The sequence below is a fragment of the Falco peregrinus genome, chromosome 4 (assembly GCF_023634155.1).
Source record: "Falco peregrinus isolate bFalPer1 chromosome 4, bFalPer1.pri, whole genome shotgun sequence".
Lineage (NCBI taxonomy): Eukaryota > Metazoa > Chordata > Aves > Falconiformes > Falconidae > Falco > Falco peregrinus.
In genome coordinates this window covers 38,339,400-38,359,761 of record NC_073724.1, presented here as the reverse complement: position 1 = coordinate 38,359,761, position 20,362 = coordinate 38,339,400, and the positions used below count along the sequence as shown (strand labels likewise).

At 39.0% G+C, this 20,362-nt stretch overlaps 1 protein-coding gene across 2 annotated transcripts in view; it reads right to left on the bottom strand.

Moving 5' to 3' along the window:
• Positions 1 to 284: 284 nt before the first annotated feature.
• The window catches only part of PRRG1 (proline rich and Gla domain 1), a 35,135-nt gene continuing 15,057 nt past the window's right edge, over positions 285 to 20,362 (bottom strand). Inside the window, exons 2-5 of one of the 2 annotated variants that reach the window (XM_055802422.1) lie at positions 16,887 to 16,936; positions 12,028 to 12,188; positions 4,360 to 4,421; positions 285 to 4,148 (exon numbers count right to left, since the gene is read on the bottom strand). In XM_055802422.1, coding sequence (XP_055658397.1) covers positions 4,106 to 4,148; positions 4,360 to 4,421; positions 12,028 to 12,188; positions 16,887 to 16,896 — 276 coding nt within the window. In that variant the 5' untranslated portion in view covers positions 16,897 to 16,936 and the 3' untranslated portion in view covers positions 285 to 4,105. The remainder of the gene's footprint in view (positions 4,149 to 4,359; positions 4,422 to 12,027; positions 12,189 to 16,886; positions 16,937 to 20,362) is intronic. The other variant, XM_055802421.1, reaches the window with a different exon arrangement.

The following is a 20,362-nucleotide window of genomic DNA, read 5'->3' as shown; positions in this document are numbered from 1 at the left end:
AATCACTGCTTCCCCTCTGCCTGCAACTGTTGTTTAGCTATGGCTACAACAAATGATTTTTAAGAAATGAAAAATCAATAAATTCACAAATCTGATTAACATTGAGCCTGAAATTTGTAAGAATATCGTCTACCTGCCAACAAAATTGTATTTAAAGTTATCAAAACAACTGATTCATTGCAACTGATTAAGTACAATAACAATGGAAATTAAAAGACCACCACTTAAATACACAGTTAATTCTCACTGTAGTTGTGTAGAATTGATATTTTGAAACATTAGAGGCATCTTAAAAAAATTTATTTAGCGTATTGAAAAACAAATGTTACAAAAATTTTTCTATAAACATAGGCAAAAATGTTTAAATAGGATAATGTAATGTAAACCAAACCCATTTAAAATATGCAATACTGTAATCAGAGGTTACATCCAGTGAAGTCAGAACAACCTTCACTAAAACTAAATAACATCTAAGCAAATAATTAATTTCCATAATTTCTTGAAACAGCGACATATATTTAAATTAGTTGTAGTAGATAAATCATCTCAGTCCTGATCCAAGATTAAATTCAATGTTACATTCAAAAGTGGGAAAGGCAGTATCTTGACTATTCATGTCATCAGTCAAGACAGTACTGCATTAAAACTTGCAAAACTTTTACAGGTACAACTATAAATTTATATTTATTGCATGACAATGCAATTACAGGATTGGTAAAACTATTAAGTGACCTGGAAAAAAAAAGCTGTATAAAAATCCAGTACAGATGAAATTTCATTTTTCAATCAGGTTAGAAAAGCCAGACACAAGACTTAAGATATCTTTCCGCATTTCACAAAACAGAACAAAATAATTTGTAATTTGACATTATTCCGACATGGAGAAAGCATTTCATGTCTTAGAGGTAATACATTCGGGTGACTGTCACACTCAAGTTTAGTTTCATTATGACATTTATTCACCAAGATGTAAGATTACAGCCTACAATGGCTTTCATGCCCATGTACATGGAAAAGGCATAGCCCAATAAATTCAACTCATAGATAATTTTAGATATTTGGTTTTTTGGAAAAACAAGCATCACGTTTGCATTGCACATAGAAGTTTCTACAGGATACAGCAACACAGTCAACTCAGGAGGCAGAAACATAAAGCTATTAAAAGTGGTAGTGAAATAAAGAGTAATTAAAAAAAACCCCAAACAAAAAAAACCCCACAAAAAACAAAAAGAAAAAAAAAAAGCCAGCTCATGTCTAAACTACACTGCCCATGTTCATGGGATGATGGCAGCTGCTGAATGACCTACTGTGAAATGGGTGATCTCCATGCATTTTGTACAGTAAAGTCTTATATCCAAACAAGGAAAATTACTGCTAAAACTACTAGCTGTGCTAGCAGGCACAGAGATGCCAATATGGCATGGATGTTGAAATACCATCTCTTTTTGAGTTGGTTCCTGCAGGTTGAGGTGAGGCACTTTGTTTTGGTAACGTCTGCCTAAAGCAGTATATTAACTGCTGCTCAGTATAAAAGGAGCTTTAACTTCTACAAGTGGCAATTCATGACACACAAGAGCCAAAACCACTTCAAAGAAAAGGCCAGACGGTCCTAAAACAAGAACCAGGCAAGTCCTACTACAAATGTCCAAACATATTGTACTTATCTGCCCAATATCTATTATATTTAATAAATAAGAGTTATCTTTTTGACAACAGTTTGGCCTGGAGTTCATAGACGAACTCTTAATACAACTTGCCTTGGCAACTGAAAATCCCCAGTAAACAACTCGGGCAACCTACTCTCATCAAAAGTAAGTACGTGAAATGAATTATAAAAGCCTTAATTTGTCAATACATTGTATCAAATTCTTAGAGTGTGCATATACACACCCATCTATGACCACAGATTTATTTTCAGCAGCTTTCTGTAAAATTCCTTATGGAAAAGACAAGCCAAGCCCCCACAAGACAGTAGACACCAGCACACATCTCAGACATTAAGAGTAATTTCAAACGGATGGCACTGGCATTTCATTTGGGGTCTTCGGAACAAGATGCAGTTTGGGTTTCTGTTGTAAGAAAGCCGACATATCACAGCAGTCCTTCAGGGCTAAATACATTGCAGTTGGTGCGAACCGATTAGTAGAACACAGAACAATACCACCACACTACCTTGGCATGGGAACAAAAAAAACCTCAAATGAATATTCCGAAGCTGAACCAAGCAATAAAACTTTTAAATCAAGCTGGGAAAAAAGTATTGCTACACTACAGCTTGCACCACCTTAACTATCATCAGTGTCTAAACCAGGTGGTTGAAATTCTGTACAAGCCTCTATTCCAACTTGCTTCAAGTCTGACAGAAATCCACACCTCTTCAGCCTCAAAAAGTCACTTCAGACTAATGGTTGGATTATTTCTGCATCATGTTCTTGGAAATACAACACGGTGGGTCCTCACGGTTCTGCCATACATCAGGTGGGCCCCACAGCTCACAGCTGGAGAGAGCAGAGACAGGCTGGCCACACACCTTCTGCAGCCAGCCTGGACTAACATGCTTCCCAGCACCTCTTACTCTGACGAGCACCTGTAACCTAAGAGCTGGGGGAAAAAAAAAAAAAAAAAAAGAAAAAGACTTGTGTACGCTGAAAATGGAGTGCACTTTAAAGAATTCATGTCATGGATAAAAGCACCACACTGGTCTTAGAAATAATGAAAAATGTAAGTAGTTTTATTTCATCATAACATATTGTTAACTTTTGCAACAGAAGCACCTTGTTGGAATGGATAAGCAATAAATATATTTGCTGTTGAAAAAAGGTATAATCTATGTTCTCTGCAAAGGATTTCCATGGCCACCATACAAGGTGCACACATGGTACACGTAAGTATGCAAGAGACAAAAGAATATCAGGACTTGGGGAAGGCGCTTTTATTTCATAGTTGGGGAAAAAAAAGTCACACACACTGAATGCTTTCCCTTTTTCTCCCTTTTAAAATGGAAAGTAATAACTTTGGGTTTAATATGTTTATGGATAATACCCTGGTCCCAGTGAAGACTATGGTAGGAAGACTATGATCAGGATTTTATCCACTCTTGAGTACTTCAGTATTTCATTATGTACTGTTGCATTAACTTTAGAGCTTGAAAGTTCATATATGCACACTTCTCACCTCTAGAATGCACAAGTGAAAACGGAGAGGAAAGGCAGAACAGAAAAGAAGTGCACTATTAAATTAACTAATCAGTATCTTGAATTGTTAGCTTCTAAACATTACAGAATTTTGAGTTGTAACAGCAAAAGCTTTAGAATACACCTCTTCTGCTAGGACTCTGAAAATTATTGCTATTATGCCAGCATACTCTTAACGAGATACTGGTTTGAACACAAAGGCATACCGCTCTCAGCCTTCCAAGGGCCCAGCACAGGGTGCAGCATGTAGCAAAAATCCAAGTGAGAAAAAGGAACCAATCAGACAAGAGGCAATACTGCAAAATCAGTCCCCTTTAGTGTAAATAACTAAAATGTTGCTTAAGGATTCCCTATCAGGCAATTCTGATGGTCAGCAGTAAGAAAGGGGAGGGGGATTCCATGAATCTTGTGGGGAATGTGGACAATGTTTGCAATAAAATAAGTAACATCCCTCAAAGCAGAGGTACTTTTGAGAAGTGCGACAGAGCACCACCTTTGTATCTGCACTACACTCCCAATACAGATTTCTTATCTTTTAAGACCTGCCGCAGGGGGAAAAATCCCAAACCCAAAGAAAAGTGAATCTAAAACAAAAGTGAAGTTTGTTATACAAGTCCTTTAAATTACAGAAATGCATAATAAGCCAAGATAAAGTGCTACAAAATGATTAGTGATTTTTAAAACGTCCATAGCATTCTTCTTGCTTTACTTAGTACTGGTGACAACAGGAGATAGTGCAATTGCAGTGACTGAACTGGAATTCACAATGTCTTCGTATTGTGGGGGTGGATCTAAATGTTGTTCGGTTTCACTTCTCATGCTGATTTCACCAGTGGCTTCCTCATATGAAGGAGGAGGATCACAGTTTGAGAGCCTTGTGGATATTGAGTCTGACCGCCCATCCGTATAGCTCAGACCTCCTGGAGAGAGCCCACTGACTTCATACATTTCCTCCTGTGGGGAATGAACAATGCTGAGAGGCGGTGGAAGAGGACCTCTGCCATCAGTCACAGCACCATCACCCATTGCTTCGTGGGCTCCCCTATGCACGTACACCGACTGTCTACGCATTTTCTTTTTAAACAGGCATCTCCATATGACAAAAATGACAATGAGGATAACAAAAAGGCCAATGATTAATGGAAATGCAAGGTAAAATGAATACCAGGTATGTCCTGTGTTACTTTCTCCCTGAAGTCCATTTTTGTAGACTTTCCAGAACTCCTTCTAGAAGAGCAAGACAGGATAAGTCAGAAACTATAGGGCAGTTAAAAAAAAACAATAATCACTGTAATCAAGTTGTTTTAAATGCATGAGGAAAAAAAAAGGCATTTCAAATACTGATGATTAAAATAAGAACTGATATGGATAAACACGCACAATAAACTTCCAAATTTTCTTCTGATGTGATTAGTGACACAAAATGTTATTTTGTTTTTTAAAACAAACTCCTCACTGCTTTTAAGATTATGTGTCTGCACTTAGTATTTATAAATGTGCAGCACAGACAGGACTAGGTAAACAACAACAATAATAATAATTAATAATAACAATAGTAGTAATAATAAGAAACTAATCAGCATGCACATCAGCCATCTGGTCAATCAAAAATTTTCAGCACCACTCAAGGTAAAAGTTAGGGTTTTCTTTGTTTGTTTTAAAATTGTAATACTGTACTAATATAATTTGACAGGGAAATACTGTTTTGGAATGACAAGACCATTTTGGCAAAGCACAACTATGTTGTACTGTCATCTCATAATTTAGACTTATCCCTCCCCCTGTCTCATAAAGCAATTGTGAGCTTATTTTGAGTTGATTCACATTCCCTGTTCATAGTTTAAAATAGCTCCAGCACTATGAGAATATTACACAGCTTATTGTATTCTAGAAATTTTGACAACACAGCTACAGATAAATGGAACAGAAAGTGAAAACATGAATAAGCGAAAACAAAGATGAAGGAGGACACCAATACTTGAAAAGTACTCTTTGCTATACTAATATGCACAATTAGGAGCACAAAGATCATGTTGCCATCCAATTTTCTCTGCAGTGAATGCTATAAAAAACCCCCAAAAAGTAGAAATAAAAGCATACCCTGCCTCAAAAAAGTTGTCCTCCTCACTTATAAGATCTCTCCTACTAAGAAACACTTCCATTGTGGTTTATAGTCATGTATAATTTCTGAAAAAAATATATTTACAAATACCCAAGCAAATTCATGCCAGAAACACTGAATCCTTTAGTTTTCTTTAAAAATGCGGAGACTTGACCCATTTATACTCATGCCAGCATCGACTTGAAATGACAGCACACGTCTCACATGCAAGTATTATAAATATATATAGTCACCAGATAAAACTGGTATTGTCATTGCTCAGTTATTAGTAAATGATGCATTCAGTTTGCCGACTGACTGTGCACAGACAAATCAGATCCATCAGTTTTTTTAGTTCAGGACTGCTGCCACATGATCGACATTAGACAGATAATGCCACCAAACTGATCTCAGAGGCAGCCCGAGTCCAGAAGCAGCATGGCCCCTCTACTGTGGAGGCGAAGCTTGCCCTGTGCAAAGCCAGGGACAGAACACATGCTCACAGTGCTTCTCAATTAGAATTTATTACGGTTAAGAGCAATACTATATGCATGAAACAACTGCCTATTCTGTAGATTTTCTTTTACAGAAGATAAATTCAGTTGTTCTTGCATCTATACTCAAGTACCTATAGGCAGCTGGAAAAAAAAAAAAAAAGGAAAAAAAGAAAAAAGTTCATTCCTACAGCAATCCAGGATCAGACATCTTTCCTAAATTCCAAGGCTTGACATCACAAGCCGTTCATCACAGTGCCCCTTTTTGATGTAAGCCCAGGTACAAATCATCTAACCTAAGTTAGGTAGCAATGATATCAAACAAAATAAGCAAGTCTTGGAAAATGGATTAATGTCTCTAAATACTTCTCTACAAGGGCCTTCCTTGATGCAATGTTCCACAGTGAACCCCAGATCAGCTGTGCCGACTTCAGAAAAATGTATTTGAGGAGGGAAACTAACATTAAAAAATGACAGCTGTACAACTATGGACTTTTGGGATCTCTGTGTAATAAAAAACAACAGAACCGAACTCCTCGCCTCTCCCCACTAGATCACCAGGCAGTTAAGAAGATCTGTTACCTATTACCCTTCCATCTGGTTTGAATACAACTAACTAGATTCTTTAGCAGTATAAATAATAAATATATTATCAACTGAAAACGCAGAAAAGATTCATTAGGGTAATTAAATGTTACTGTCTGTACTTGAACCAAACTTCCCACTTCATTGTTCTACTGCCTCAACACAGCAAAGGAATAAAATGGTACAATGTTTCTGAGGCCAAAGTTGCATAGATTTACTGAAAGTCATCGAAAGTACTATGCAAGGATATGTCATTTTAAAGACTCTGTGGAGGAGGAGGGAAGTTTTCATAAAAAAGAAGGAATCACACTTTTTCCCAAGCAATTTATTTTGTGTTGTAGGCTGCAGAAGAAATGCACCTTCTCCACTGTTTAGTATTGTTCCCATGTTACTTCTAGTTCAGCTCTATTTGCTGGAGAAGATGTCTCTATGCCTTCTTCAGAAAGCTGACATACCAGCATCTCTCTTTGTCACTCTGTAACACGGTAAATCAGCAGAAAAGCTGTTTTCCCAGAGTGGCAGGCAATTAGTTCAGAATCGGGTATGTGGCTGTGGGGGATGTTCAAGTTGATGTTGTGACCAGACAGGAGCATAAAGAGCTTAAGGTAAGAGTTTGAACTGCCTTAAGGATGAAAGCTGTTTACTGTCCACTTTCATTTACATGCAAGGCACAGAAAATTCCAAGACAGTTCAGACATACCCCCCATCAACAATTACAGAGCTTCAGGTCGAAGGCTATCTTACAGAGACAGAGGAATAAAGTTCTGTTCACAGGTGAAAAACACTAAGAAAGAAACACTTGTTTAGTCATAAAAAAAAAAAAAAGTAAATCTTTCTTTAAATTTTCCTCTTTGGGAAAAAAAACCAACAATCCAAAAAACTATTCCCACAAAACCCCACCAACGAAAAACTTATTAGCATACTAGACCCCAGGTTTCCAGCTTGCAGTTTTGCAAGCCGAATGTCAAACAGAAGCACAAAGATTGCTAGTTCATACTGACGGAACTGCAGGAAACTAATACTTTGGGTTTGAGTTGCGCAGCTGCCAAGCAGCTCCCTCTCTGCTCAGTCATGCCAAAGCTATGCTGCACTGTTAAGCGAAGGCACAGGACGAGGACAAGCCACTTGGTCAAAGTCAAATCATGCCCAGCAAATCCACAAAGGACTTGGATAAATTTGCAGAGTGTGAGGATTTGTACAAACTCCTATGAAAATAAGCCAAGCGGGGAAAATACTGACAGTCTAGGAAGTTGCTGTAGAACTCATACAGAAGGTTAAAGAATAATTTAAAAGTTGAAAAACTCACAGCACAAATATCCCTTCCACAGTTGCTGGTCTCTTAGACCAACAACAAAAAGGACTTACTTTCTACTTCATAAATCACAAGTTAATTATTTCATCAAGAGGACACTCCAGTAATCATTTATGCTCAAGCACTGTACAGCTGGGAATACCAGGCATATATGCCTTAAAAGGCTGAAAAACGAAGTTAAACAGGCCACAGAATCAGACAACCGCAATGGAAAAGACTTAGAAAACATCTAACATATTCCCGACGAGAAGTACTTTTCTGAACGCCCCTTACTACTTTGGCAAATCCAGTCTGAAATAATCAAAAGGAATTCTCAAGGGCATCCCACACAAAGACAGTTATGGCCAATTTGCCAGAATTTCGTTTCCCTTTTATTTCTAATACTTCTCAGAACAGAGTCAGCATCAGTCAACTGAATCTGAATGCTGAATCAAATAAGGGATCCAGATGAAAGTTAAGAGCCTCGCACCCTGCTGAGGATTTCAGCTGAGGCCTTTACTACATTTGGCAGTATCATCAGCCTCAAATGATTCTTGGTTAATTATCCAACTTGTTTTAAAGGTGGACTAATAATATGCCAGTCAGGAGACTGCTTGGCATTCAGTAGGCAGAGGATGCGAACAAAGCAATAATGGGAAGTGAGGATACCTGCTACACTGTTCTCTTCTGGTTTGCCCTCAATTTCAGGTGGCAGGAAGATTCAACTCTTCTGTGTATTTATCCAGCATCCATAATTACACACGGACTGATGCTAGAAGGTTTACTTGTTCACATCACCTTAGATCTGCTGCTGACAAGATTTGAGCTGCTTGCTAGAGCTTTGTAGTGTTTTGTTTATTTCGCTGGAATAAAGCTATATAGAGAACCTTGCAATTTCTGTAATACTTAAAATTTGTGGGAAATTTGAAATACAAATGAAGATCTGTGACTTCCAGCTTTTAAAATCTTCATGCAATGTAATTTTAAAAAAATGAGCTAATGGAAATACAATTAATACCAGCTTCAATCACACCCAGATACTTTGCACGGTTACCTTTGAACAAATCTTGTGAGTCTCCCAACAACCTTTGACAACTGATCAGTAACCACATACAGTGCTGCCTGCAGGCTACAGGTACTACAAATAAACAGCTTTACTAGATGAGACCTAGGGTTCATCTAATCTGTTACCTTCTCTCTGACAACAACCATTAGAGACTGCTGAAAGAAGAGTTCAAACATCAGCAGGCAGTGATACTCTCCAGCTTCCATATATTTGTCTTCAAGAACTTCCGTCAGTCAAGCCGACCCCTTTTATTCAATGGATCCACACTGATTTATTTTCCGTCCATTTATATCATTGTTTTCCGAACCTACATAAGCTTTTAGGATTCAAGACATCCTGTGGCAAGGCAGTCCACACCTCTGTTATCTGTGGTGAGAAGAGATACATCTATCTGCTTTGAACCTGCACCTTCTAGTTTCCTTTGAGGCCCTCGGCTCTCCTGTCAAAAGGATGGCAAGTGACCGACTTCAGTTCAATCTCCATGCTCCTCACACACATCACCACATATTCCCTGATTTAACTCTTTCCTGATCTACTGTTGTTACAGAAGTCTTCTCATGTCTTTGGTCAACTGTCACACTTCTCTGGTCCTTCCTCAGCTACTAATTTGCTTTTTAGGAGACAGGGTGATCCAAGCTGTACATGACACATTCAAGGTGCAGTGTGCAACGACTTAATTATGTTCCCCATTTTGATCCCTGTTCCTTTCTTTGGATTCTTGGCATCAGTTTTTTATTTTGTTTTGTTTGTGTTTTACTGCTAAGCACTGAATTCAAGTCTTCATAGGTTCAAATTCAGCTCTTGTTCTGGAATTCAGTTCGGAGCCAATCATGTATATAATGAATCCTCCTTTTCGCCCCACATGCTTTACATTTGTCAACACTGAATTTCATATCCTATTTTATCCACAGAGTCCTGCAAATTCTTCCCTGCTGGCTCTAGCCTTATTAACATCATAGTATTAACTTTATCATTTTAAATAGGTTCAGAATTACTATAAAAATCCTCAAGCCCACACAGTATTAAAGGCATTCAATATTTCCGTGACAGCTACGTATGTGGACTTAACATATACAATGCTAACTTCCAAGAAAAATTCATGCATCAAAAATAACTTGAGGGAACTGCTTGATGTTATTTTAATATTAAGGATCTGTATGTTGCACACCTCCCTACAAGACCGCAGAAAAACAAAGAACCAAGTGGACAAGATAAAAAATACAAAGAGAAAAATTACGAAAAACAAAGTTAGCACGAGAAAAATAAGCTACAGACCCTATCTGAATTCCAGTCTATCTACTATGAAATCATTGCATCCTTGTTACTCTGAACACACTGTATCGTTACCCTATTCTGCTGCATCCATTTCCTTCCCCTGGGACACAGGAAGTTCATTCTTACTAAGTAGCTGTAAGGATGGGGGACAATGGACTAAACAAAGCCTAAGTAAATGAGGTCAGGCACAATGGCACATCAGCAGAGCCTGGCACATTAGCAAGCTACCAACAACAGAATAAAGGAGCTCTGCAAAAAGGATACAGTAGGAGAAACAGATAAAAGGACCTTATTGGAAGCTCCTTATCCACCATGGCACAAAGGCTGTGACAAGAGTGGAAATGTAACTATTTCTATTTTACTATTTCCCAAATATCTCCACAAGGGAAATGCTACCTACCAAAACAGAAAAAGTTCCTAAATGGCGAAAAAGAAGCTGAAGTGAGAGGCACATATTTAGGCTGTGCTTTCTCTAACGACTTGAGCTTCTTATGCTACTGAAGCAAAAGTGATACTGTGTTATGATTTTACACAAGTTGTGTAATTGTACGCACTAACTTAATTATACAATGAGCTGTCATTAGAAATGGCCACACCAAGCTGGGTTTGGGAAGTAGAAAACATGTGTGTGCATGTACTTTAAAGCTTCAGAAAGAAGCAGCTTTAAAGAGACGCTGCATGTTCTACTACATTTTAATAAATCAGAAAGTTCTCATTCCAGCCTTACCCATCTCTCCAGGTATGACCTCCAACAAAAAGATGCCAAGAACTTACAAAGCTCAGTATGCCTTTACACAGCTCTGTTTTTTGATGTAGAACAGTCACTGAAGAGTGGAATGTGTGACCCGTGTAAATTCTGGAAGAAAATGCAAGGCTCCCTGTGCCACTTTGTCCATTAAAGTACAATTTCCCTGTGCAAAACCCCACAAGGGATAGAAGTTTTAAGTTACGTTTTCTGACTCACATTTTTCACTTTAGATTTATCCTCAAATTCAGTCCTAATTTAATCCATGTCTGTCTTGAACTAAGGAAAAAAATATTCTTGATTGTATTGCATTAAAAAGTCAGAGGTCACCATCAAAAACCTGTGTGCTGTTTTTATTTGTTGGGAAGCAGTATAAGGTATATGTGGGTCATGATGGGCAGACCCATTAGCCCACAAACTTCTTTTAATTAGAGAAGCCAAAAGACTTATGCAAGAATTCTCTGTGGGCAGTATCTACTTACTTCCCGCTAAATTAATGTATCACTGCCCTTGCATAACACACGGTAACACTGAAATTATTGCTCTTTCCATGTTTTAGATCATTGTTACTTAAATACTACTCTCTGGGGGCTCCTGGATTTTAGCTTGAAGGTGGGCACTAGTCTTTCCTTATTTGTAGAATATTAATAGTCTGGGCACTGAACACTTTGGCCAGCTACATTAGCACCTGGATTCAAAGGTGAATTTTAAATGGAAAGCTTTTCCAGTTGCTCACTCATTCCACGTGAACATACTCAATAAACATGTTATTCCTGCAGGAATGAGAGAAGGGAAGACTTGTGCCCTCTGCTTCTATATATTCCCCATAACACTCCCAATCCCATCATTTCTTCTAAGCGGGACAACTTCATTTATGACATCCAGGTCAGACTTAAGTGTGTGATGATAGGAGAACCAGTACATACGCTATTTGAGTAAACAGTGCTGACAAACAGATGAGTTTTGCCCTCCTTTTTCAAGTAGGGGTATTAATTCATTTCCTTTTCTTCCCAGCTGCCAATTTTCACAACACTTATAAGCATGACTATGTTTGGGACTTCTACGCTGTTCAAATTCAGTTTAATTGCAATGCAGGATTCAAGTGTTATTGCTGTGCAGTCTATCCATCTCCACTGTACACTTTATTTGCTTAAAGAAACAGGCCAAAAAGAAAAACAAATCTAATGCAATGCTGGAAAACATACAAGCTTTCAGCACACCCCAAAAGTTAGTATCAATACACCCCACCCATCTTTGCATACACACCAAAACATACCGTTTTTTCCTCATTTTCAAATGCTTCTCTTGCTTCTTCATAGCTACAGATTTCTTCTCTGCATTCATGTTCTATGTCACCTTGCTTTAATTCTTCCAGAAATGTGTTGGCTCTTGGATATCTTTTTAACACAGAATTGGCTTTGTCCTCTGTTAAGAACACTGAATGAAAGGAGACAATAAAGGTCACTTCTGAAGTACATAACCAAAACCTCATGCTAACATTGCTAAAAGAAAATGCACTTTTGAGAAATTAAGAGCTTTTCCAAAGCCTTCCTCTTTATTTAATACGATAAAAGGCCCTTCTTAGTTTTGTTCACATTTATAAGTAGTTAGGCCTCCAATTTTGGTACTTATTGCTATAATGTCATCAATTCAGCAACACAGTCATGCATGCTTAAAAAAGATTGAAGCCAGTTCTAAGAAAAGTGCTCAGAAGAGACAGGCACATGCTCAGCTCAAGCCACTTCTTAAACTAAGATGACAAAGAAAAAATAAATCCTGCTTGTGAACATCCAAACAGATATTTGCAACTGCCTGAAGTCATCACAGCCAGAACACTCTGAAGTTTTTACATAAATATTTATGAGTATTACCCAGAACAGCTGCATTTATTAAAGTTCTAAGTTTTCTTAAGCAACTCTGAAGCAGATTTGCTCCCTTCACTCCAGAAATCTCAACTAGGAAACAGTGACCCTTTTGGGGGTGTGGGGGGAAGTAGCCTCTTTTTATTGTCTTGAAACATATACAAAACCTCACCTTATTTGATGAATCAAACAAAATGACCCCAAAAGGCAATGAATGTTCTGACACAGGTATTCTTTATTTGCTTTTCTTAGTTTTCTGTTAAAAAAACCCTCTTTCCTTCTGATGTTCCAGCTTTCCCTCAAACTCCCTGATCCACTGATTTTTATAGTAATATTGCAGCAAATGGAACACTCCAAAATCCAGCGGACTGAATTACTGGAGAGGTACGTCTGCAGTGAATGATGCAGAAATTCTCCAGGTATTTCAGGTGAGGAAACAAGAAACAAGTCAATGCAACAGTGCTCTTGGGTTCTCACTACCAGCAAGGGGTGGTGGTGTAATTACTATGCCCTGCATTTGTTCATTTACAGCTAGTCTGGGACCACTGATGCTCTGAAGACACTCACTGTCTGCTGAAGGACAGAGACTAATCAGTTTAAGCAGTGACTTATCTGTAATTTTATATGAATCCGTTTGCTGCGTTTTTTTTTCCTTAATCATCTGGTTTTTAATTTGGAAATTTGAAAATTTTCAAAAAGGATGGCAGGAAGTCTAAAAAGATGATCACTTTTCTTTTGCTTTAGATAGATGTGGTGGCATCTTTCAGCAATGACGCTACTACCATAATTCAGCTGATCTACTTCATTTTGTTTAGTCTCTGTGGTATACTTTGTTATAAATCATTAGATAGTCGTCTTCCTTTTGCAAAGGATTAAATGAAGATTTGAAGATTAAGCTCCAAAACACCAGTCACGCCTATACCGGCAGCTGAATACATATGGTATGTACAAGCACCACACAAATTACACTATTCATGATGTTGCCAGAGGTTCAGTGCATACAACTCTACAACGGCACCTATCACAGTTTTGGTCTTCTACAGCACCACAGGTGAACACATGGGCACCTCCTACAGTGCAAATTCACTGACTAAATAACATAAACGTTAATATTCAAAAATTCTCTTCAGACAGGAAAGAACAAAAGGACGGCTTTTTTTCCATTTCTTACACAGTTCTCCTGACTTCCCCCAAGGCCTGAACAACTTGGTTTCTTTCAACACGCCTCAGTGATCACCTAAACATGATGAGCTGCAGGACTTGTCCACATCAGGAAGCCAGCATGCAGCCATGCATGGAGATAATACTGCCAGTGCTCTACCTACTTCACCAACTGCTGCGGCCGTTCCTGAAGTGGAACAAGCTACAGCCCAGGCTCTCTTAAGAGTGCCCATACGTGGAAGTCACCGAAGAGTAGCTAATGCACTATAAATCAGGTTTCCTTTCCTTCAGCAGATAAAACCTAGGGAATTTCATTTCACAGCCGGAATCCATCCCTGAGAAGAGCAACGAGAGAAACTATGACAGCTTTGTACTGATGCAGAGCGGAAAGAAATAAAGAGGAAAATGCAGGTAGCTGAAAATACCCTCATTTAAAGCTTTTGGCTCTCAGAAACAACATAGAAATCTTTGTTTCTGGATGCACTTTCCAATTCACCAAAGAAGCAAACTGAGAATGAAGGTTTAAAAGCTGGTGTGTTATGAAATATTGCATTTGATACACATCAAGATGAGTTTCTAGGTAATTGTTTAGTTTTCCAAAAAGAGCTAAGCACACGTTTCTGCTTCAAAATGCATTGACAAAGAACAGCAGAACGTTAAAATAATTCAATATTCAAGAATGGCTAATATATGAGACTATCTAAACCCCCCAATTTTTTTATATAGCAATTCATATTCAGAAAGTCTCTCTCTCTCCTCACGTAATACAATACAGAAAAATGTAGAGGCAAAAAAGCTGTTGAGGAAAATAAACCACACTCTATATTAATTCTGAATGTATCTGACAAACAATGATCTATGATTAGTCCAGGCCAGGAATGGCTTTTGACCCTGCAGGGCTTGAAAAAATGAAGTATATTAATTTGTTTGTTTTGATTTGACATTTTTAAAGCTCTGCACACCCCAAGTGAATTTAAATCCTATTGAGAAGTCAATAAAAAAGTAGCAAGGAAACATAAAAACATACACTGATCAAAGCAATCTTGATGGAGATACTGATTGAAATACAGTGATTTAATGAGAATCAGTCATTGCCTGATGAGTCCTATAAAGAGAGATAATGGAACCATACTGCAGAAAGCACTTTGACTTCTTAGTATTCCAAGACCATCATCATGTAGACATTCAGTTATAGTTGCATAGGAGTGTGTAAAAAAACCACTCTGTGTTGGATGCACACCTAGCCAAGCTACAGCGTGGCTGAATTTACTACAGCTGTTACTATGGAGCTGAAGATAATCAGGGAAGAATTGAATGTGGCAAGAATAAAGTAATGAAACAACATAAAACTTACTTTTTCACTTTGTGAAGAAAATTAACTAGCAAATACAAGATAAAGGAAAAATCAGAATTATGATTTTGGCTTTGTGTAAGATAGACACAAACACATAATCTGAAGTCTCTTTGTCTTCCCCAGTTTTTGTAGAATACAGATGAAGATGTACAATTACCAAATTTAATGCATTTGAATACATGTTTATTTTTTGGACATGCTTGGGCTCTCTCTGTATGTAACTGTAACACTTGGCTTTTAGCAAGTTTTTATGCATCAGAAAGCTGCAAAGAAAATAATTCCAAAGTCTTAGTTTCACTTACTATTATTGAAGAGTAATATAGTCAGATCAATCTATTACACAACCTCTGGAAAATCTGTGTGCTATCATAATAGTGAACAGGTACTCTAGCAAGGTGAAATTTAATCAGAATCAGAAAGAGACAGGCAAGGTCACGAGAGAGTAAATATGTCTCAGCCTGCAAGCTGAAGCTGTCACAGGCGAAGCAAATAGGTTTCAGGGAGTAGCAGCATGGGAGAAGTATCCTGAGACACAGCAGTATTGCTGAAGCAAAGCTCAGGGCATCCTGGACTCCAAAACCAGCTCTATTAAGACCATTGTTGAGGCTTCATTTTCCTGACACCTTACCAACACCCAAGTGGATGAAAACCATGACAACATACTAGAAATAAACATTTAATTTTAAATTCAAAGCTGCAGCTACTGATAAATTTGAAACTTTCTGTAGGTGATCATAACAAAAATACTTGGTTTGCATAGGGCAGAAGGGAGAAAAATTATTTGAGTGTTTACTTACAAAACAGAACGTGTCTTCTGCTCTGAGATATTGGAGTTACTGGGACAAGCTTAAGAACAGTTAAAAGTACTAAAGACTAGAAATTCTGCTCCGTGGTCTTTATTCTGCAGCTAGCTTTCAAAGGTCCACAAATGAGTCTGTGATTATTATTATGGTCTGCATATAATACCTCTGTCAGAACAGTAGTATGATTCCACTTCAGTTTAGTGTGGGCAAAGACCTGCATCTGTATTGGCCCTGGCTGAGCCCCACAGCAGCGCTCACGGTGCTGTGCTTGTGTTGGTAGCCAGGAAGGTGGTGATAACACACCAGTGGTTTGGCTGCTGCTGAGCGGTGCCAGCACAGCGTCAGGGCTGGCTCTCCAGCATTCCCTGTGACTCACCAGTAGGCCAGGGGTGGCAAGATCTTGGGAGGCAACATAGCCAGGACAGCTGACCCAAAATGACCAAAGGGATATTCCATACCATATGATGTCTGCTTAGATATAAAAGCTAAGAGAAAAGAGGAGGAAGGCAGGGGGCATTTGTTATTTATTCATTTGTCTTCTGGAGCAACTGCTATGTGTACTGAAGCCCTGCTTCCCAGGAAGTGGCCATACATCACGAGCTGATGGGAAGCAGAGAATAACACCTTTTGTCTTCCTTTGTGTCCATGCATGGCCTTTGCTATTGCTTTATTAAACTGTCTTTATCTTGATGCACAAGTTTTTTCCACCTTATTTTCTCCCTGCTTGTCCTGCTGACAAAGGGAATGATAGAGTGGCTTGGCGGGCACCTGGCATCCAGCCAAGGTCAACCCACCACAGCACCATATGTAACACCAAAACCAGTTCAATAGAAGAGGACATTTTTCATGCAAACAGACTGGGATTTTGAGCAGAAGACAGTTTTGAGGTGTGTTAATTCCCACTTCATAGGGAATAATAAAGAACGTACACTTATCACTAAGTTAACAAACTTACCACTATCCATGATGATTACTGTTGAGGCAGGGAACTTGCAAATACCAATTCTGTAAACAAAAAAAGAAATATTCTGTTGAGTTTTTGAATTATGATGAGCTCGGAAAAGCTTCTCTCGATTCCCAAATATTGTTACAAATAAATCAGTGTTGGAAATTCTGTGATCAACATTAATCCCTCTTTCGAGTTGTACTACTACTGCATGCAGGCTAATTTCAGTAGTATAGGAATGCTATCCAAAAAGAGCTAACACTTGTGAAATGGTGAACGCTTTAACCTTTTTCAAAGCTTTCCATATTTAGAATACGCAAAAATGCTAATATATAGTAGAAGGTGTGTATCATTTTAAACAAATCCACAAGCTCTGTTTTACCTAATTGAATTTGAAAGGCATTACATTCTCCACTGTAATTATTTATACCTCATCTAAGACTTAAATTCACTCTGCAGAGATTGTCAAGTCAACTCATTATCTTTAGTATATGGATCAGAGTTTTTGAGATCAGAATGAACACATGCAAATTCATTGAGAGTCTGCTAGTGATTAAAACAGGATGCCTGCATAAAGTTCAAGGGCAGAACAAGACCTGTGATTTGGCAAAAGAACTTGCAATAGATGAGAGGATCCCAACCTGTCCTACAAGAATTTACATGTACTTTATACCTCATCTTGGAAACAGAATAGACAAGAGATGCTCCCAGTCAAGAAAGTGCCTGAAGCTCATTGCACCAACCAGGGAGAGAGCCAACAAGAACTGCATTTGAAAGCAGCAACAGTAGTTTGAGGGACTGTTTTCAGTTTCTTGGAGTCTTTGATAGTATGGGAAAAGTTAAGGAAACAAAAGCTTTCAGCAAAGTTTAAGAAAGGTACAGCTGTTTACCCAAGTTGGTAGAACACCATGAGGTTAAGGGGTTTTATACTAATAAATTACCTACTCCTAAAGGTTAGCATTATTTCTACTTGTTTAGTTCTACTTCAGAGGCCAGGTTACACATCAAGGTATCGTACCATACTACTGTCCTCCCTTCCCCCTCCATAAACCCAATACCTCACCAAACCTCTCTGTAAAAAAGCGATAGTTATGCACAATGGTTGGGCATAGCTGCTGTAACAAAGTGGGAAAGTTAACTCTTCCGGCCTGGCCCACCCAACACTGTAATTCATCATGCAAGAACAGACTGCAGTACTTGTAAGGACTGCTGCCAAAGTGAATGGAGCTCTATAAAGACATCCCAGTCTGCTAACAAAATTGTAGGGTGGGGACAACAAGACATGTGGGATGGAGACTAAACTGATTTTAAACCAAGTTCACCAAATTATCAAGAGCAGCCCTGAGGAGAAAGACATGGGAGTGTTGGTTGATGAGAAGCTCAACGTGGCCTGACAATGTGTGCCTGCGCTCCAGAAAGGCAACCGTACCCTGGGCTGCATCAAAAGAAGCACGGCCAGCAGGTCGAGGGAAGGGATTCTCCCCCTCTGCTCTCATGAGACCCCACCTGGAGTACTGCATTCAGCTGTGGAGCCCCCAACATCAGAAGGACATGGACCTGTTGGAGAGAGTCCAGAGGAAGGCCAGGAAGATGCTCAGAGGGCTGCAGCACCTCTCCTATGAAGACAGGCTGAGAGAGGTGGGGTTGTTCAGCCTGGAGAAGAGAAGGTTCTGGGGACACCTCACAGCAGCCTCCCAGTGCCTGAAGGGGCTACAGGACTTTTTACAAGGGCATGTAGTGATAGGACAAGGGGAGATGGCTTTGAACTGGAAGAGGGTTGATTTATATTAGCTGTAAGGAAGAGATTCTTCACTGTGAGGGTGGTAAGACAGGGGCACAGGTTGCCCAGAGCAGCTGTGGGCACTCCATCCCTGGCAGCGCTCCAGGCCAGGCTGGATGGGGCTTTGAGCAACCTGGTCTGGTGGAAGGTGTCCCTGCCCACGGCAGGGGGGTTGGAACTGGATGAACTTTAAGGTCCCTTCCAACCCAAACCATTCTATGGTATCTCTGTAATGGCAAATAAATGTGAATAAACCAGCAGACATTAAAGCACCTTAAATGTCATCACCTTAGAGTTTAGCTTTTCATTACTAAGTATTGTAGGGTAATAGAAACAGAAGGTGTAAAATAATTATTCAGAATATATATAACCTCTTTTAACAGCCTGAATTTTTCCTAGCAGACTACACAAAGACAAAACTGCCTTTGCCACTTGCTGCTTGAATAAAATTAGTGTAATTTTCTGGGTAGTCACATTGTTAAAACCCAAATATTTGTGCTGAAGAAATTGCTAAGCTTTTAATAATTCAGTCTGCAATATTTTACCCTTTTAACAAATAATCTGGGATGTCAACCACAACTATAACAACAACAAAAGGAAAGCAGAACACATGCCCCCCCCGAGTCACAACTACATGTCTCTGCCTACTGGGAAGTGTGGTGGAAACACAGGGACTAATGTGCCTGCTACATGATGTCTTCTACCAGAAACAGTGTGATACTGCCTAGGCATGCAGTGCTGCCTTGGCATCTGGCCCTAGCTGCTTGGTACAACATGATCTTTGGGAATGAACATCAGAATACTGACATACACAGCTTGGGAAATTGGGAAAAACACATGGTGGAGAAGAAAAAAAAAAAACACACAGAAAGAAAAAAATTTACTTTCTTCAGTGGGAATTGAGATAAGTATATTATGAGCTGGTGACAAAATAAAGACCTACTGAATCAGCAAAACAGAAATTACATTTCTCTTTACCCTTCCTTCATTATAAAAGGAACAAGCATGCTCTTCTCCAGGAAACGTCAAATACAGCTTTCCAGTGGCTGTGGTGCAGAAACTTCCTTTCAACAATCTACATTAGATTCTTACAGCAATTACAAGTACTTAAGAGTTCTCTGGAACGAATTATGTCCATTTTCCTACAAACTCTCCTGCTGTCCCTCTCCGTATCTCCCCAAACTTCTTCATTTCCAAGCTCCCACAAAACATACCTAGCTTCCTGGCTATGACACCCAAATACCTACCAGGCAAGAGGTTGATTGATGACACAGACAATGGTTGCCCTACTACTACATGGACATTACACTCACAGAACAGACTCCCACTTGCAGAGGAACCACTTGGGTCTTTGCCCTCCACTTAATTGCCCCTTCCCCTAAAGGGAAGGAGCTTAACTGTATTTTAGTCCTCTACTCTCTAAGTCTTGGTTCAAATTGACTAAATAGTTCAGTGGTTGTTTGGAAGAAGGGATTGAACACAGACTAGTATATAAACCTTTTTTACCTTCATAAACCAGCTAAAAACTGAAGAGGGCTGGCAACACTACAGGGACATTTTGACTTGCTACTGACTCATGTATTCCTCTACGCAACTCTTTAATTTAGTTTCCTGGTTTTAAGTCTTCATGAACCTTACTGAAGACCAGGATAGTCCTGTGGTGTGAGCACAACATTTTTCATATATATACACAAATGCAAGAACA